Raw genomic sequence first — 16,865 nt, 5'->3', positions numbered from 1 at the left:
AAAAGCAGACCAACTGTGGAAGTGTTATTTTTGATCACTGCAAAGCTTAAGAGAGAAGAAAACATTTTAAACCTCATGCAGAGTTTCATATAACTGGTAAGTTATGTAAAGTTTAATGCACCACTGGGAGTTCAATTATGTCTCACCCACAAATGCCACAGGAATAATCTTTCTTAACTATAAATAAAGGCTTTTTCTAAGCACAGGCCATGAAATCTGTTCTCTTGTCAATAAACTCCCCCCCCCAAACTTACTGCATTCACTCTTATTTCTACTGAATTTGTTCTTCAAAAACAACTGAGTTTAGAATTCTAGTCCAACTTTATCATACTATGTTCATGTGTCTGTACACTTCTAGCCCTGTCCTTTCTAAAGGGTAGAGCTTTAATAATGGACAAACCCAAGTAAAGTAGAAACACATCTGGGCTCTGATGAGCACACAGAAATTTCAGGATGCACACTCCTGCAATAGCGATTTTAAAAACATGCATTATTCATGAATGGCACCATCCTGATAGGCTTAGGTCCAGAAGTTTCAAACAGACTAATGCTTCAGAAAACCTCAAATCCCTGTGTACAGACGATCCCCTACACTACCCCGTGAGTGTACCTTATCCTAGGAATGGGAGGGTAATTCAGATTCCACATCTCATTTTCAATCCTTTGTCTCTCTTCTAATTGCAAAGAAACATCATTGTTAACACCTGTTCAATTCTGTAATATTTGAACTTCTTCATGAGGAAGTGGACAGAGGTGTATTTGTTCTGCATGTGCCACAGAACACAACTACTGCAGGCCATGACTGAAGCAAAGAATGTAACTTTGTATCTGTCCCAGGACACTTAAACATGGATGCTAAGTATATTTGAATGCCCCATCGAAGCTACTATTCTTAAGTGCTCTGTCTACTAAGATCACAGTAGAAATTTCTGATAGAAATTATCTGATGGATATGGAATAGATTTGTATGGATCAAGTAGAGACAGAAAAAACTCTGTATCCTTCACAAGAAACACCAGTGCCCTTATCTTTAAGAAGACGGTAGGGTATGGTGGAAGATTTGTTAAGTTGTTTTGTTATCACTGTAGTTCAAGTCTTATTCCAGATGAATGCCAAAGGCTACTCATTAGTCAATCCAGCTGAAAATGGGGACTTGGTCACTGGAGCTTGGGGTGTGACACTAACAACATCATTCCCTTGAAACCACTGCGCCTCAGCCATGCTACTTGGATCAGCTGCAAGTCTCAGGAGGCCTTTGCCCTTTTTTGATAAGAAGGCACTAATACAGTAGCGTTATGATGGAATTAGTCCATTCTCCTCCTAGTATAATTCATTCCCTACAGCATATTTTTTCTACTTTTGCTAAAAATGACTTACATTTGAATGATCATTACATAAACCTCATCTGCTTTACAGCATCTATAACTTTAGAGTAAGTCCAAAACACATGCAAAGTTTTAGAAGGAGATACTCCAAGACATCTGTGCCCTTTGGGTACTACATGTAAAAATGATTTAAAAATAAGTGGAAAGTGATGTATTTGTTTTAATATCCAGAATATACACTTGAATTCAAGAAAAACAAGAAATAGAAAATGAAGATGACCCATGTTTGAAATGTCCATTGAATAAGTGATCAAAGAACCATTCCCACCCTCAGTAATAAAGGCTTAACTTTTATCTGTTTAAGGCAAGTAAAAACCCTTGAAGAGCAGATTCAACAGGTTTTCTTGGAAAATACAGGGTTCACACCTGGACACAACTATCTTGTCTGATGGCAGCTAAAATCAACAAGGTTGATGTACAGATTTTTTTAATGCTCTGAAGAGGCAGCTCTTGATGGTCTAAATAGGTATAACTCAAATGAATTAATTAGATTATGTAGCTCTATCCAAATAATAAAAATGAACACTCTCAAATAAGACTGATAATAAAATAAATAGCATTCTGTTAAATAAATAGCAAATAGAATTAACACCTAACACATAAAAAGGCCAGACGAAGAATGGAATATCTGGGAAGTTATTTAAATGGAAAGCATTTTTAAAATGTAAATAGTGAGTTCTTGAGTTTAATTAAATTCTGTTCCTTTTGGAGGAAAAGCAGGTATTTGATTCTATGAAATGAGAAAGGTATCAGTGGGACCCACTGAACTAGAAACAAGTAAAGGACATGCAAATTGTACGTAATCTCCTGGTGAGAGGTGCCACACAGCTGACGTCTGTTCCTGCAGCAGCACTGACTTGGTCTGTGGCCTGGAAGTTGTCCAGCCCCTGCTATATAGAGTCAACACGGAGCATTAGATACTTCAAAGGGTGATCCACAAAAAGCTGTATCCTCACAAAAGTTTCTAGAGTTGCTCAACAGGAAACACTGAGCTCAAATTTCATTATGAAGGCCTGTCCTCTTCTCACATTTAGATGACCTGACTTAGGGCTCTGTATTGGGTGTCTGTCCACTGGGGATTCAGAACCAGAGTCCTCTTCTGAGCTCACAGAGGGCTGACAGACTCGCAGGGCACATGCAGACGAGTGCGGCTGTGCGGTATGTGATGGCACAAACACATTTGCAACGCCACATACCACACAGTCTGGTGTTCTCTGCACTGCAAGGACAGGCTAGGTTTTTTTGACCCCTAGATATCCAGGGGTCCAAAAACACTGTGGGGGAGGGGGGGGAAGCAGCATATGCTCCCGCAGCATGCACTGCTGAAAAGCAGACAAGCTGCCCAGAGCCACACTGTGGCTGCAGCCAGGCTCTGCCCAGTGGGATCACTGCAGCTGCAGCCCCAGGAGGCCCCCAGGAGGACCTCATACTGCAGGCCAGCCTCCTCTACTGCCCTCAGGGTAACTTGCTGCACACCAAAGCATGTGTTGTACAGATGTTCCCTGGGGACAAGTAGCTGCAGCGCAAGGTGTAGTGCTGCTACTTGTCCCCAGGGAACCAAATGTCTAAATATGTCTGAACATACCAACATGTCTTTTGCTTCTTCTTTTGGCCTAATGATTCATCCATTCTTAACTGCAAGTAGTCTAGCTTCAGGAAGACTGTATAATGCCCCTGCAGCTATTCTGTGGCCTGTTGGTTAGGGTATTCTCTTGGAAAGTGGGGGTATGGATCGGAGTCCCTTCAAACTGAGAAATCCTGCGTCTTCCTAGAATCCTGGATCTTCTCTTTAGCAATCCCTTGCAGTCAAAGAAGATTGTCTTCCACAGATGTCTTATCGGTGTGTCCAAAGATGGTTGATAAGGTCTATCTGGTATCAACAGACTCTGCAGCAGCTCAGGCATGCATTTCCATGTGGGTTGGGTGGTGCTGGATTCCTGATTTGATCTGCGACACACTGTTTCTGCTGCTCCCACGTTTTCATCTCCTGTTGTTGTCATGAGGTTTCAAGATACTGAGATCCCTGCAGCAGACTCTTCCTCCATCTGGGGCGGTCCTGGGCAATAGTCTCCCACAAACTGACACTGATGCTACATTTTTTTTAAGTTGACCTTGAGGACATCCCTGAAGTGCTTTCTCTACCCTTCTCTTAAGCGTACACCGTAACTGAGCGTGGAGAGTAAAACTTGCTTTGGGCCGAAGAATCCTATAAGCAGGTCACTTATCCCACTTCCTAAGTTAAGTGAGTCAACACTGACTTCAAGTTCTCCAACAAATTATATTTCTTTCAGGGACACTGTTGAACTCACAATAAACAAACCAACCAAACCAGCTTCTCCCCAGCATAGCAGCCTACACTCCCCCTTCCCCAGCACTCCTGCTTGGAGTTCTTAAACCTCCTGGTGGCTCCACCCTCATTATTGGGTTATCCCTTTCATCCGGCAGCTGTTTCAAGGCCTCAAAGGGCCATGTACTTTCTTAAAAAAACCTTGCCTCTCAACTTTCTGGATAAGTGCTCTAGCCACTAAGAGATTACAGAAAAGTTGGGCAGTACAACCATCATCATCAAGTTGCCGTGGCTGCTGTCCACTGGACTGATTTCAGTGATATTGGTGTTCTGGATCAGCCTCCAGTGGCATCTTAGGTAGGAGCAAGGTGCCCAGCTAGTAAGGCAGGGTGCTTCTTCACATTCAAAGTCTAGGTTTGGTTGCCTAGATGCCCTTGGAGTCCAAAATGTTAGCTTTATGGCTGCTGGAATAGATGTTCTTTATTGTTTTTGTGACTTAGGCTCCTTGAACACATGATGAAATTGCCCCTTTTACTGATTTAATTGCCCTTTTTAATACCTTTGGTGGTGTACTTTGATGTAACTGACTTTTTTACATAACAAAGTAAAACACATCCAAGGTGTTTTAGTTCAGTACACAACACATTGCAGAGATGTTTGCCATGTATACAAGGGCCCTATCCAGAGGAGGCAGCAGGGACAGTGCATGGGGCGCTGGAAGCCTGGGAGTGCTAGGGGAAGCTCAGGCTTGGCAGGCTTCCAGCACCTTGTGCACCATCCCTGCCAATTTCTCTGGCCAACAGCACACCCACTCAACCTCCTGCCACCTTCCCGTAGTACTCCTGGGGCAAGCTATCCCATTTCTGGGTAGCCCCAGGCAGCGGGAAGGTAGCAGAGATGATGCACGGGGTGCTGGAAAGCTGCCAAGCTTTGGCTTCCCTGAGCATGCCTGGGCTTCCAGCGCCCCATGTATTGTTAGATCCAGCAGGTGCTGTCAGGTGCGGCAGCACCCTGCCTAGGTGGTCCCAGGGGGCACCACCACCATGGTGGGAAGCACAGGGCCCCTCTACAGCTCAGCGATTGCATGACCTGGTGGTAGCGCATGTGAGCAGGCACCACCAAGGAATAATTAAAAAAAAAAAAAAAAAAGCTGCACTTTTTTTTTTCTTTCCAGCAGAGCCTGCTCACGTCTTGCATGGCCAGGAAGCAAGCTGTTGGTGGGCCAAGTGACCCCCCCAGGTGCGGGGGGGCGGGGTGTCCGAGTGCTAACTCCCAAGGCAGCAGCCACCCCCAGGCAGCACCTGCACAGATAGCACCCCATCCGGGTGGTCCCAGGGAGTGCCACTGCTGTGGAGGGAAGCACCAGGGGCCTCCACAGCTCAGGGACTTCTCACCCTGCTGGTAGCTTACTCCCTGGATGCGAGAGACTGGGTCAGGCTCTGGGAGAGGGAGAAAAAAAAAAAAATCAGGTTCCTCACTGTGTTTTTTCTCAGCAGAGCCTGCCTGCATGACCCACCACCAGGTGATGCAGCCCCTGAGCTGCAGGGGGCCTGGTGATTCCCTTTGCAGCAGCAGCACCCCCCAGGACTGCCCAGTTGGGCTGCGAGTGGGTGGTTGCCACTTGGGGTGGGGGTACCACTTCCATGGAAGGAAGGACCGGGGCCCCTGCAGCTCAGGGCTGCTGGCAGCTCACTGCCCAGCTGCAGGAGAGGTGGGCAGGCTCTGGGGGGGAAAAAAACAAAAAAGATCTGGCCCCTCACTGCTCCCCCTCTCCCATTCAGCAGAGCCTGCCAGTGGCAGGGGGGTGGGGGTGTGAACTGATGGGCCTATCGTTGTTCCATTACAGTGACAGAAGTCCCTAAATTGAAACAGTTGGTTTAATTGACACAATTAAAAACCTACCATTTCAATCTAGGGAGAACTGAACCCCCAGCACGTGTACGAGCATGCTTGCGGGTCAGTGGTTCTCAACCTTCTTAGACTCGAGGCACTGCTTCATCATACCTTTGTGAATTGAGAATCACCCCCTTTCAAGAACTAATTTATTTATTACAATGCTTGCCTCCTTGCAGAGAGGCTGAACAATGGTGTAGAGCAGTGGCCATATGGGTGAACCAGAGCCAGGACTTATCCCCTTGCACATGTTTATCTCCTCACACTTTATGATACCCTTCAAAAGATCTCACAGTTCCTGAAAGTGATCTGACACCCTGGTTCAGAATCACTGGTACAGACAGATGTAATACTTGCATCAGTATCAAAGATTACTAATAAAAATAGTTATGATGCATCTGCTATGTCAGTGTGATTCTATAAGGATACAAGCAAAACCAGTACTACTTTAACCCTGTTTTATACAGGGTCCTTCAGAGATGGCTATCTGGTTAACCTGAATTCCTAGAATAGGGGTCATCAACATGTGGCACAGGTAATCTTTATATGCGGCGAGCAGCAGACTGGGAAGGGGATGAGCAGCAGAGTGACAGATAGTGCAAGTAGCAGAAAGCAAAGCAACAAACTGGGCAGGGAGTACAGAGAGGAGAGTGGAAAAGCAGAGCAGAAGATCAGACAGGGAGCACAGAGCTGGGAGCAGAAAGCAGAGCAGCAGATCAGGAAGGGGAAGGGAATCAGAGTGGACGTTCCAGAGGATGATGCGGGGCTAATTTGTAGCATTCTTGCTGCAAAGGTTGACCCTTCTACTGCGCCAGATGATCATGAAGCTATAGCCAGTCAGAACAGCCGACTTTCACTCCCGAGCTTCCCCTTCCATTTAAAGCAGCATGATTGTTCGTGCCCTTTGGTGCGTAACTTCTGTCAAAGTCCATTTTAGGCACCAAGTTTACCAAAACGGATCTGACCCTATTTCCTCGTTTTTGACTTCTCAGTTACTGTGACCTATCACATGAACTTAATAATACCTGCATAAGAGCTGTGTTTTTCTAAGTGATCACAAAATTATAAGACTATCAAAAAATCGTAGCAAGTCATGTGACTTTCCCTGCCTCAGTTTCTCTATGTTCATAATTATTTTGTTGATTGCTTTGAGATTTATAGAATAATAGAATTTCATAGGCACTAAGTGGTAATATATTAATAATGAAATCCAACTCTTAAACTTGGAAATGATTATTAGCAAGTGACTTTATTGCAACAAAATCTAGAGTCCATTCCCAGCTTTGCCCCAGTCTAGACCTGGTGTAAGTCACCTAGGCTCCCTTTGCCTCAAGTTATCCGACTGTAAAATGTGGGAAATGATATAGATGTCACAAGAATGTTGTGAGGCTTCTTTGACAATACAATTTTTTTTAAAATGCATTATTTACTTTAAGCAGAGAGTTAATCACGTTCTGCAAGAAAACTATATTTTTAAGGGCTTCCAGAATAAACTAAGCTCCTTTCCTAGTGACAGGAAGCTCCATAATGCATGCTTGGAGTCAGAACCATAAATTCCAAATTGCTAAATCAAATTTGACAAGAACAATGACTCATTAAATGCAGTGGAAGGAGCATCTCTTTTTTGTTTGCTAGAATCAACAACAAGCTTACATAGCCTCATTCATCAGCAATTAATATCTATTCTCATCTGCTAGCCTACTGCTGTAGGAGGGTTGTTTTCTTAAATAAAACAGCTCTAGTGCCTGTGGTACTTTGGCCTGTGCGAAGGGAAAGAAATATAATGCTCACCAAAATGACTGTCACAAAAGAGAAACAATGGGGAACTGGAATGGTCAATTCAACTAATGAGAAAGGATAAAGATATGAACAAAGCAAAGCCCTGTGCGAGTTTCAGGACATTTCCTCTTGTTTACGTAAAACCTGCACATAACGAGGTATGTATATCCATGGTGTACTGACTGTGTATATGAACTCTGACAATGAGATAGTGAACATATGGCAGACTTACCCTTGAATTAACCACTTCCAAGGAGACGTTCTGAGGCATTGCACTTGGCACTAGAAGAAAAGAAAACAGAAAACAAATTGGAAATACTGTAATTAGCAGCAGAGCCATAAAAGACTATGTCAAATATTTCTCTTTTTGGAAAGAGCTGAATACAGCTTTTCCATGCTGTTTATAATAGGATCATAATTGTGTAGATAATCCAGGTGGCACTTCTGAGGTCCCCCAGAGAGATAAAAAATAAATGCATCTGTTCCATTCTTCCAATTTTTGATAGACCTATTAGCGAGCTCTTTAAACAGCTAGTCAGTAGATCTCCTGCAGTGATACCAAATACTTGATTTCAGTAACTTGTTATAAACCTCAGCTGAAATAAATGTGAACATGGCAGCAATATCTCGGCAATTGAGTACAGGGTTATTAAAACACATGTGAATCAGAATACTGTGCGTTAAGACAAAGCAGGCTATGTCATCATAACCAGTACCAGTTCATTATTGTTACTTAGATTGCCAAGAAAGGAAGAAATTGGAAACTTTCCCTGATATTAATAAAATATTAATATAATAGGCCTACTTGCTGTAAGTCATATAGTGTACCAGGGACCTGCGGGTTTAAAAATATCATTTTTTTTCTTCATTATGGCTACTCTAGTAAATATGGTTCAGCACTTATACCTTGTGAGGGAGAGAGCCACAGGGTGCAAAGGAGCACCGACCAAAGATAGAATCAGCGGCCCTAGGACCAAATCCCCAAAGAGCCCGGCAGAAATCCTCCTTACCCAGGTGTTTCTGGAGGGGAGGGACCAGGAATTCAAACCCCATTATAAAGAGGAGCCCAAAGCAGGCCGGGGAGAGGAGCGCAGGAGCAGAAGGAGCTGAGTCCGGCTGAGCAAAGCTGCAGGAAAGCCTGAGCAGCCTGGAAAACCGGCAGGAGGCTCCTGCAGAGAGGGAGCTCCACAGAGGAAACCTAGACCAAGGATCGGTAAAGTAGCAGCACCAGAAACTTATTGCCATCTTGCAGGCAGCCGAAAGAGCACGGCTGAACAAAATACCGTAAAGACCCTAAGAGAAGGGCACTTCAGTGACAAGGTAATCTAAAAGGGGGAGAGGTGAGGGGGCAAGGGAAAATTATCAAGGATAGCCCAGGTGGGGTGAGGGTACCGTAATGTCCCCAGTAGGAGGCTCATGAAGAGGTACCATAAAGACTGGAACAAGGTGAAGGAGGAAGTGACCTCACAGAGTATTTTTGTTCTTGTTTCTTATAAAAGCCAGGGAAACATTAACCCAGGCCAGGAGGACTTGTTTTTTTTCTTTACATAAAGACAGAGGTCCGGGGGCAGAACCCGCTGGCTGGAATAGTGACAAGAAGATGATCAAAAACATAGGACGGTGGATGATGACTGACTGAAACTACATGCACAGGTGCAGAATTCTACTCCCATAAACATCAAGTCATGGCAGGCAAGGATGTGTATGTGGACCTCCGGCTGGAACTCATCAGTGATGTCAGCCAGCAGGCTGAGGTCCTGTGGTGATATAAACTATATATATATAAAGGAGATAACAGCTTCTACCCTGAGACTAAGGGCGGGGCTGGAGGAGCAAAGACTCTTGTGGGGGGGCTACATAACTAGGACTATGACATACATGATTAATGTTTATGTAGCATCTGGCCTTACAAGGATCTGGCACCCTTTTCAAGGTCTTTGCCATTGACTGTCAAATCCTTAGAATTTGAATCTGAGCAACAGTTCTTTTTCCCTAAGTCCAGTTAAAATTGAATTTTTTTTAAAAGTTCACAATTAATATTTATGATTAACTGACGATCACATAATAAGATTTGTATAGTAATATCTTTTATTGAACCAATTAAGTACCTGGTAGAAATGTTAGACAAGCTTTTGGGGAAAAGTGTCCTTCCTTAGGTCTGGGAAAGAAGCAGATTTATCTAAGCTAGGGCTCAGATCTGGCATTTTCTCACACATTGAGTGATTCTATTGAGAATAATTAAATACCATTTGGCCATCGGGTACTGTTCAGAATGGGGGGGGGGAAGGGGATCCATCAAATAGGTCCTCAGTAACTAATCATTTGGAAAGAGTTACAACTGTGCATCTCTGCAGATTTGCACTTCAGATCTGCTTTGGGAAAGCTTTCCATCTATGCATACCCCTAACAAATGGTCAACGTTTAACCAACAACGTAATAGCTTTAAGGATGATTTCATGGTTTATTCTGTCCTTACACATTCTGGTGCATATCTAAACCCTTAATTCGCTAATACTTGAATATAAATAGAGAGATTTGAACCAGCTGTGTATTGCTGCCTCCCTTTAATTTGAGCATGCATAGTGATACAGCTAAATCCAAGGTCATACATTAGAAGCCAAGCATGTCTGGCTGGGTTTGAAGTTCAATGTGATGGCACAGAGAATAATGTCTGAGAAGTCCCTTCTAATCTTAAATCTATTACATGGAATTATAAAGAATGTAACTGGTGATAATACTGAAATGAAATACAGACATACAGAATCTAGAAGACCAGAAACAGAACAGATAATGGTAACAATATTTTCATGGTTTATTCTTAACAAAAGATGTTTTTTCAACCACCTAGTTGAATGGGACCACTCTTGGTTGATGCCTCAAGTTCTATTTTAACACAAATAATAATGCTAACAGCAGATAATGTGCAAGCACACTGTGTGTGTGTGTATATAGTATATATATATGTATGTGTGTGTGTGTTACTGTTATTAATATATATGAAAGTAATATATATACACACACATATATACATACACACATCTACATAATGACAGTAATATACACACACACATATATTTATACACACACATACACACACAAAGTACTAGGCCAACAGATTGGCATGTATATAAGTATGCATGTATGTATGTATATGTATATATATGCCAATCTATTGGCATATGAGACTATCAAAGGATCGCAGCAAGTTATGTAACTTACCATGCCTCAGTTTCTCTATGTTCATAATTATCTTGTTGATTGCTTTGAGTTTTACAGAATAATGGAATTTTGTAGCTTATTAACAATGAACCCCATCTTTTAAGCTTAGAAATGTTATTAGTAAATTACTTTATTGCAACAAAATGTGGAGAGTCTCTCTCTCTCTATATATATATATATACACACACACACATACACATGCCAATCTATTGGCCTAGTACTTCTGTGTGTGTGTGTGTGCGTGTGTGTGTGTGTGTGTGAGAGAGAGAGAGAGAGAGAATCTAATGGCCTAATGCTTCTTCATGTAAGGATGCTGAAGATGTTAATCAGTTACTTCATTATCAATAAATTTAGAGGATAAAGAAGCTGCATCTCCAGTAAACTTAGTCTTCCAAAACAAAAGGAAAATCAGTCAACATATTTTTATGATATTCCCGACCCACTCAGAAACAGTAAATAACTGATAGCTCAGCAGAACTTTTTTTAATGAGATATTCTTTCCTCTTGATCAGAAAAAACAGGCATCGTCTGAAATGCCACTTTTCTAACCTTCATTTTTCTTCTCCCATTATTTTCAGAAGAGTTGTGTGGGTTCGTCTGATTGCTATTGGCATGGGCTGTCAGCGTGGGGGTGTGTACATGTATTATGGTGAGGTTATGTCATGGAATTCAAATGTGCCTTCCATTGTAATAACCAGCATCAAGTCTGTCTGAACTTATTTGATTCAAAATATTCTGAGATGCTTGAAGATGTGGCCTTTTTGAGGCAGTCTGGTCAATAAAGACTCAGATTTCCTATGTCCACAGTGAAATGACACAGCACATGTAAATCGTACCTAAATGCTTTTAACTGACAACTTAAACCTCAAACCCATACATCATTTGCTTGCAATTATCACCTTAGGCCTTTGGGGGGCATTCCTGGTTTCTGTGACTACTGTAACAGACTGTCTGCATTGAAAATTAGTCTTTTCTCAAAGGCATTCACCAACATTTCAGGTTGCACAATTTCCTTTCTACTCTCTTTATTATTTCTCTGTCCTCATCTCACAATTTAGTTTCATTTGCAAATGTAACTAATGCACTATTTACCTCTTGCTCCCTGATTTTCAATCAACAAGTAAAATCAGTGGTTCTCAAACTTTTTAGACTCAAGACACCCCTCAGAAAATGCCAGGTGTTAGTTTTCACTCATCTTTTGATTATGGAAAAATAATAGAGCATTTTTCCTGTTACAAAAAACTCAGAAAGATCACAACCGAAGAGAAGTTTTTAACGCTATGGATTGTTGTTTGAAATCTCTGGGTTTATCTTATGAATCATGTTTGCAAACCTAACACTGCTTGGCACCCCATGGCACCCTGGCTGAGAATAAATAAATCCAGATCAGACTCAGTAAAAAAACTCTGGATTACCTCCATTGACACACCACATGCCATCTTTATCCTTTGTTTACTTCATTTGATAAAGCCATACTAATAGCCAAGACCATTTCATTTAATATATCAGGTCAAAAAACAGAAAACAAATCAGGATCACCATATCAGAAGTTTTCCTACAACCTAGAACATTTACAATTTCCAGGATTTTATTTTCTCTATCTACTGGTTTGGTACTTTGAGCAAACAAAACAACCACATTGATTAAACATAGTTGCCTATTAGTCATCATTTCTTCATGCTCAGTTATCCTTTATTCCATTACTCTCTAGGGTCCAAGTCCTATTCCATTTATATTCCAAGATATATTTACATGGCTTTTACTTATTTAAATTGCTCTATATTATCTTATTTCACCCCAGTCACCAGCCTCCTAGACCCCCGAACAGCTAGACTTCTTACACATCTCCATGTTGGCTATCTGAATATGCTAAGTGCTCCACTGCTTCCATTATGCTCTGACCCATCTGGGATGTGTTTAAGTCTCTAATTCCTAAACTGGAGAAACATCACAACTAAGGACTGTTTGGAGGGGAAAAGAGTAAGGGATTTGGACAGGAAGTGGAAGACCTGGATTCAGGCCCTCCCTAAACCTCAACTCCCACTTCACAGTGAAGTCCTCACTCTGCCAAAACCAGAGCACCTTCCACCCATAGCCGAACATGAAGGGATCATGAGAGCAGAAGAAGAGCCTACAAGAGGGAACGCGACTCTGTCTAAGGCTATTGCCTTGAGAAGGAGAGAGTCCTGGGCTCTTAAGCCTGCTCACAATCCTGTGTGTACATTGCACCCAAGGATTTAGGATTATTCCCAGGAACAACATTCAAAAAGCAGAAGGAGCAATGGGAGCATGCTGGAGATGAAACCTCTGAAAGATGACAGAGGAGGAATCACATCCTGCCATTGTCACAGAGTTACTTTTCGGGACAGAACAGCTGTCTACACTTTTCAAGATTGCTTTACCTGACTCACACCAGAGCCTTCAATGCAAGTAATCCAGGGCCCACTTGGGATGTGGATTATTTATATCAAAGTCCTGTGTGCATCTGGCAAAGAAAGCAGTTTTAGAACCAAGGGAAAGTACATATCATACTAAATATGAAATACATAATATCCCTTGCAGAGGACTTATTATAGCTAAATAGCCTGAGTAAGTTTCAGCAGAACTTCGGAGCACCTCCACAAAGGTTCCTAAAACATGCCACTTCGTATGGAGTGCTTCTGTGGGGCAAATCAATGCTTGTAAATTAGACCTTCTAAGGCTCCAGCAATTTATGGTTTAAATACTTTAGAGCCTCCGTTTCCTATTTTCTCATTCCCCAATAAACACTTAAATTGATAGTTATAGAATGAGCTATTGATGTCTGAATAACTTATACGCATTGTGTCCTGATTTTGTCAATTTGATTCTTGCTTCTTAATTTGTTTTAATTGGGGGGGGGCATATTATAATTATGGATATAAATTATTTTAAATCAAATTATCAGGAAGCATGAAATAAGACCATCTGCCAATTTCTGGGATTAAATGCATCCTGATCAATTCATTAGCTCAAAGCATTTCTGAAATGGCATGCAGCCTGACAAAATATTAACTAGCCTGTATTTTAAACAGAAAACTAAACATGAAAGATAGCATTTTCCTTGATCTGGTAAGGTCTATAAATCTGTGGTCCTGTAGTTCCTGGAATTGAAGAAGCTATAGTAAATCCCTGCGATTAGAGTATATTTCTTAGACTGTAGGTTAGATCTCAGAGCTTCACAGATAATTCCTTCCTACAGACCTGCAGGGAGATAATAGGATAGGCTTCTTCATGAAACCATGCACTATCTCATATACTGTGAACTGATGGATTCACTGAAAAGCAGAATACACGCACATCCTCAAGGGAGGAGAGGATCTGAAGAAGAGAAGATAAAATAATATTCATGGCAACAAAGAAAACCAGGTAGAACAACTTCATCAAGGCTTTTTCATCATTTTAATTTTGTTGTTTTTTAAAAGAAGCCCTTTGAAGAAGGTGGTTGCTTTCTTTCTTTTCTTTTCTTTCTTTCTTTTTTTTTTTTGGTCAGATATTAAGTTTTAAAGAGGAAGGCTTGTCTTGTGATTAAGGCACCAGTCAAGGATTTCGGAGACCTGTGTCCAGTATCTGGCCTTACTCTTGGCTTTCCATTTTATTTCTCTTTGCCTCAACCATCCTTCTGTGAAATGGGGATAAGAGAATTTCCTTTCTCTGTTTTTTGTGGTTGTTTATTTACAACAGAAATTTATGGGGTAACAATTGGCCACTGTTGTGTGTTTGGATGGTTCCTGGCATAGGGGCTTTCATCATGGCTTCAGCTAACATAACACGACCTGTAATGACTCCTGGTATTAAAAGCAACCTGGGTTGCTTTAAGCTTCTACTTTTGAATCCCCTTACCTCCCTTCTTCATGGGGTCAGTTTGTGCACGGGTGAGCTTAGGTCACTATGATCCTACCCATAATAACAATTTGGCTACCTTGTCAGTGCAAAGAAACTGAGAAGTAGCTAGAATAATTTAAATGGTCCCTAGTCAACTCTAAGTTATACCAGAAGCTGACATGGCTCCTGGAAAGCCCAAACTCAGAAATGAATAGTGCTTTGAAGGTCCAGGTAAGAGCCATGACAATTTACACCTTCGTATACAAACAGGTAATTTTACTTCTATATGACCATGAACAGACAAACTTACACTGGCATAATTTACATTGGATTTGAATGCAGAAGAAAATTTCATCACGTTCAGAAATGGACAGATGCACAATTGTTCCCTGGCTATTTTTCAAGGGTTCACTGGAGATTAAAAAGTCCATTAGCTATATAAGAGGAATACAGGACTAAGAATACCCTGTTGAATTCTTGGAGGCCTGAACTTGTTTTGGTTCATGACCATTTGTAGTGTGTTATATATTTCTACTGCTTGGCCACTCCTTTCCTAAGAGCCAGCCACTTACCTAGAGCTGAAAGGTTAAGGCCACCTAGTCCAACTGCCTGACCTGACAAGGATTTTACTGTACCTACTCATTCCTGAGAGATGCCTATCCAGCTAATAGGTACCTCATTCTTGAGGGGAGAAAAACAAATTCAGGTTTCTTGCTGGCTTTCAAATATGGAACCTGCTAGGAACAGAGACCAAATGAAGCAAATCTGTACACTTTTACATGTGCATCCTGATAAAGAAAGTAAGGCTGGTGTCATTTCAGATCAGCATATCACTCCAAAATGGAGAAAAATAAATGCTGCTTCTCCAGCATTCCTGAAGCAGGAGTACCCTATATGTAGTTCTGTACTCTTTTTTGGAATAGTGTCACAAAAGTTTTCTCCTTAGTGACATTTTATTTTTCGCTCCCAGAGAGGTGAAGCTTTCTAAAAAACACTTGCAGAGGATAATTTTCAGACTCATGAATAGTAATCTCTCCCTTTTTCACTTATGATGACATTTCAAACCAAAGTGGAGTACAGGGCCACAGTTCTACACTTCACAATATGAATTAAATCTACATAAATTATGCAAAATATTCATTTTCACTTGTTTTCCTTTTGTTTTTATAATTATAAGTGTGAAGTAATTTATTCTGCCAAGATCCAATCTGTATTACAAGTAATAACTGAATTAGATGGACAGGCATAAGTAGTACTTGAAAAAATATTCCAGAGATATCAAATATAAAATAATAGAAAGCCAGAGTGCCAAAATAGATGTGGCTATCAAAAATGGATCTTAAAAAGGAGTCTGAAATGAAAGTCAGAAACCCTACAGCTTATAACACTATGGGGTTGAGCACTTCAGACCCAGCTTCTCTTGGCTGAGCTCACATTGCACGCTGGGCCTTCTTGCAGTTCTTCGACTCCAACTCAAAACCCCCTTCTGTGCCACACTCACATGCCTCATCTCCTCTTGATGCTTGCAACTCTGCCAGCATTGCTCCCACGCTCTTCTGGGCATCTGATGGCAGTATGCTCCAGCTAGAATGGCTCCATGTGCACACTCCAAATCTGCCAAATCTGGTTTGGCAATTCTGAGGCCATCCCACAAGACTGCTTGCAAGCTTGCTGAAAGGCCCAGAAGTGCCTAGAGAGGACTTACTTTAGAGAATCTACACTGGTGCATTTCCAACTTTGGAGCCTGCAGGGAGGGGCAGGTGGGTTGGCTGTGCTTGGGGTGATCCTGCTTGGGACACACGGCTATCACAGTGCAGGTATGCCCTGTGTGTCTTCCTTCCACCGTGGCTTCTGTTTCATTCCCCTTGACAAGCAGTCCCTGTGCATTGCATTCACTCCGGTTCCCCACATCAGGGTCTCCTAGTTGCATCACTGTGGTTCTATATGTCTTTCCATGGTCCTCTCTCCCATCAGAGTCCTCATTCACCGCCTATGCAATGGGCTTTGTGTGCTCCATTTTTCCCCAGGCCAGACTCCTTCATTTCTCCCAACATACCAAAGGCTGTGTGCATGCATCTCTCCCTTCATCCCCCCACATTTTCATTTATCTGGGAGATGGAAATTATTCAGGGTGTCAGCATGTTAACCTCTGTTGGAAAGACAGGCAGAGATGTGATAGGGATGTTTCTCTGGAAGGTGTAAATGGGTGCTATCTATCAGCTGTTTTGTTTATAGATAATTGCAGAAGAACTTAAAGCTAAGGTTGTGCCAAATAAACGTCCTCTTGGTCTTCTGATTCCCCTTTCCCCGCCTATATCAAAAGGGTTGTAGCTCTTGATGCCTAGTGTTCACACTGAAATTATGGCATTGGCCAGATACTGCATTCAAAGGTGACCAAGTTAGCAAGAGACAGAGAAATGTCATAATGTTGAGTGTACAGACTCTCAAGCTTATCTAGT

The 16,865-nt window shown here is 41.9% G+C and overlaps 1 protein-coding gene across 2 annotated transcripts in view; it reads right to left on the bottom strand.

Annotated features, from left to right (window-relative positions):
* Positions 1–16,865, bottom strand: part of DCC (DCC netrin 1 receptor) — a 1,013,322-nt gene that overhangs the window by 277,847 nt on the left and 718,610 nt on the right. For both annotated transcript variants that reach the window (XM_090037801.1, XM_090037802.1), the window contains exon 12: positions 7,577–7,626. In XM_090037801.1, the coding sequence (XP_089893927.1) occupies positions 7,577–7,626 (50 nt within the window). The remainder of the gene's footprint in view (positions 1–7,576; positions 7,627–16,865) is intronic.

The sequence above is a fragment of the Crocodylus siamensis genome, chromosome 3 (genome assembly GCF_052110815.1).
Source record: "Crocodylus siamensis isolate JL-2025a chromosome 3, ASM5211081v1, whole genome shotgun sequence".
In the NCBI taxonomy this organism is placed as follows: Eukaryota; Metazoa; Chordata; order Crocodylia; family Crocodylidae; genus Crocodylus; species Crocodylus siamensis.
Note: the sequence above shows the minus strand (reverse complement) of the source record. Positions and strands in the feature narration are given on the sequence as shown.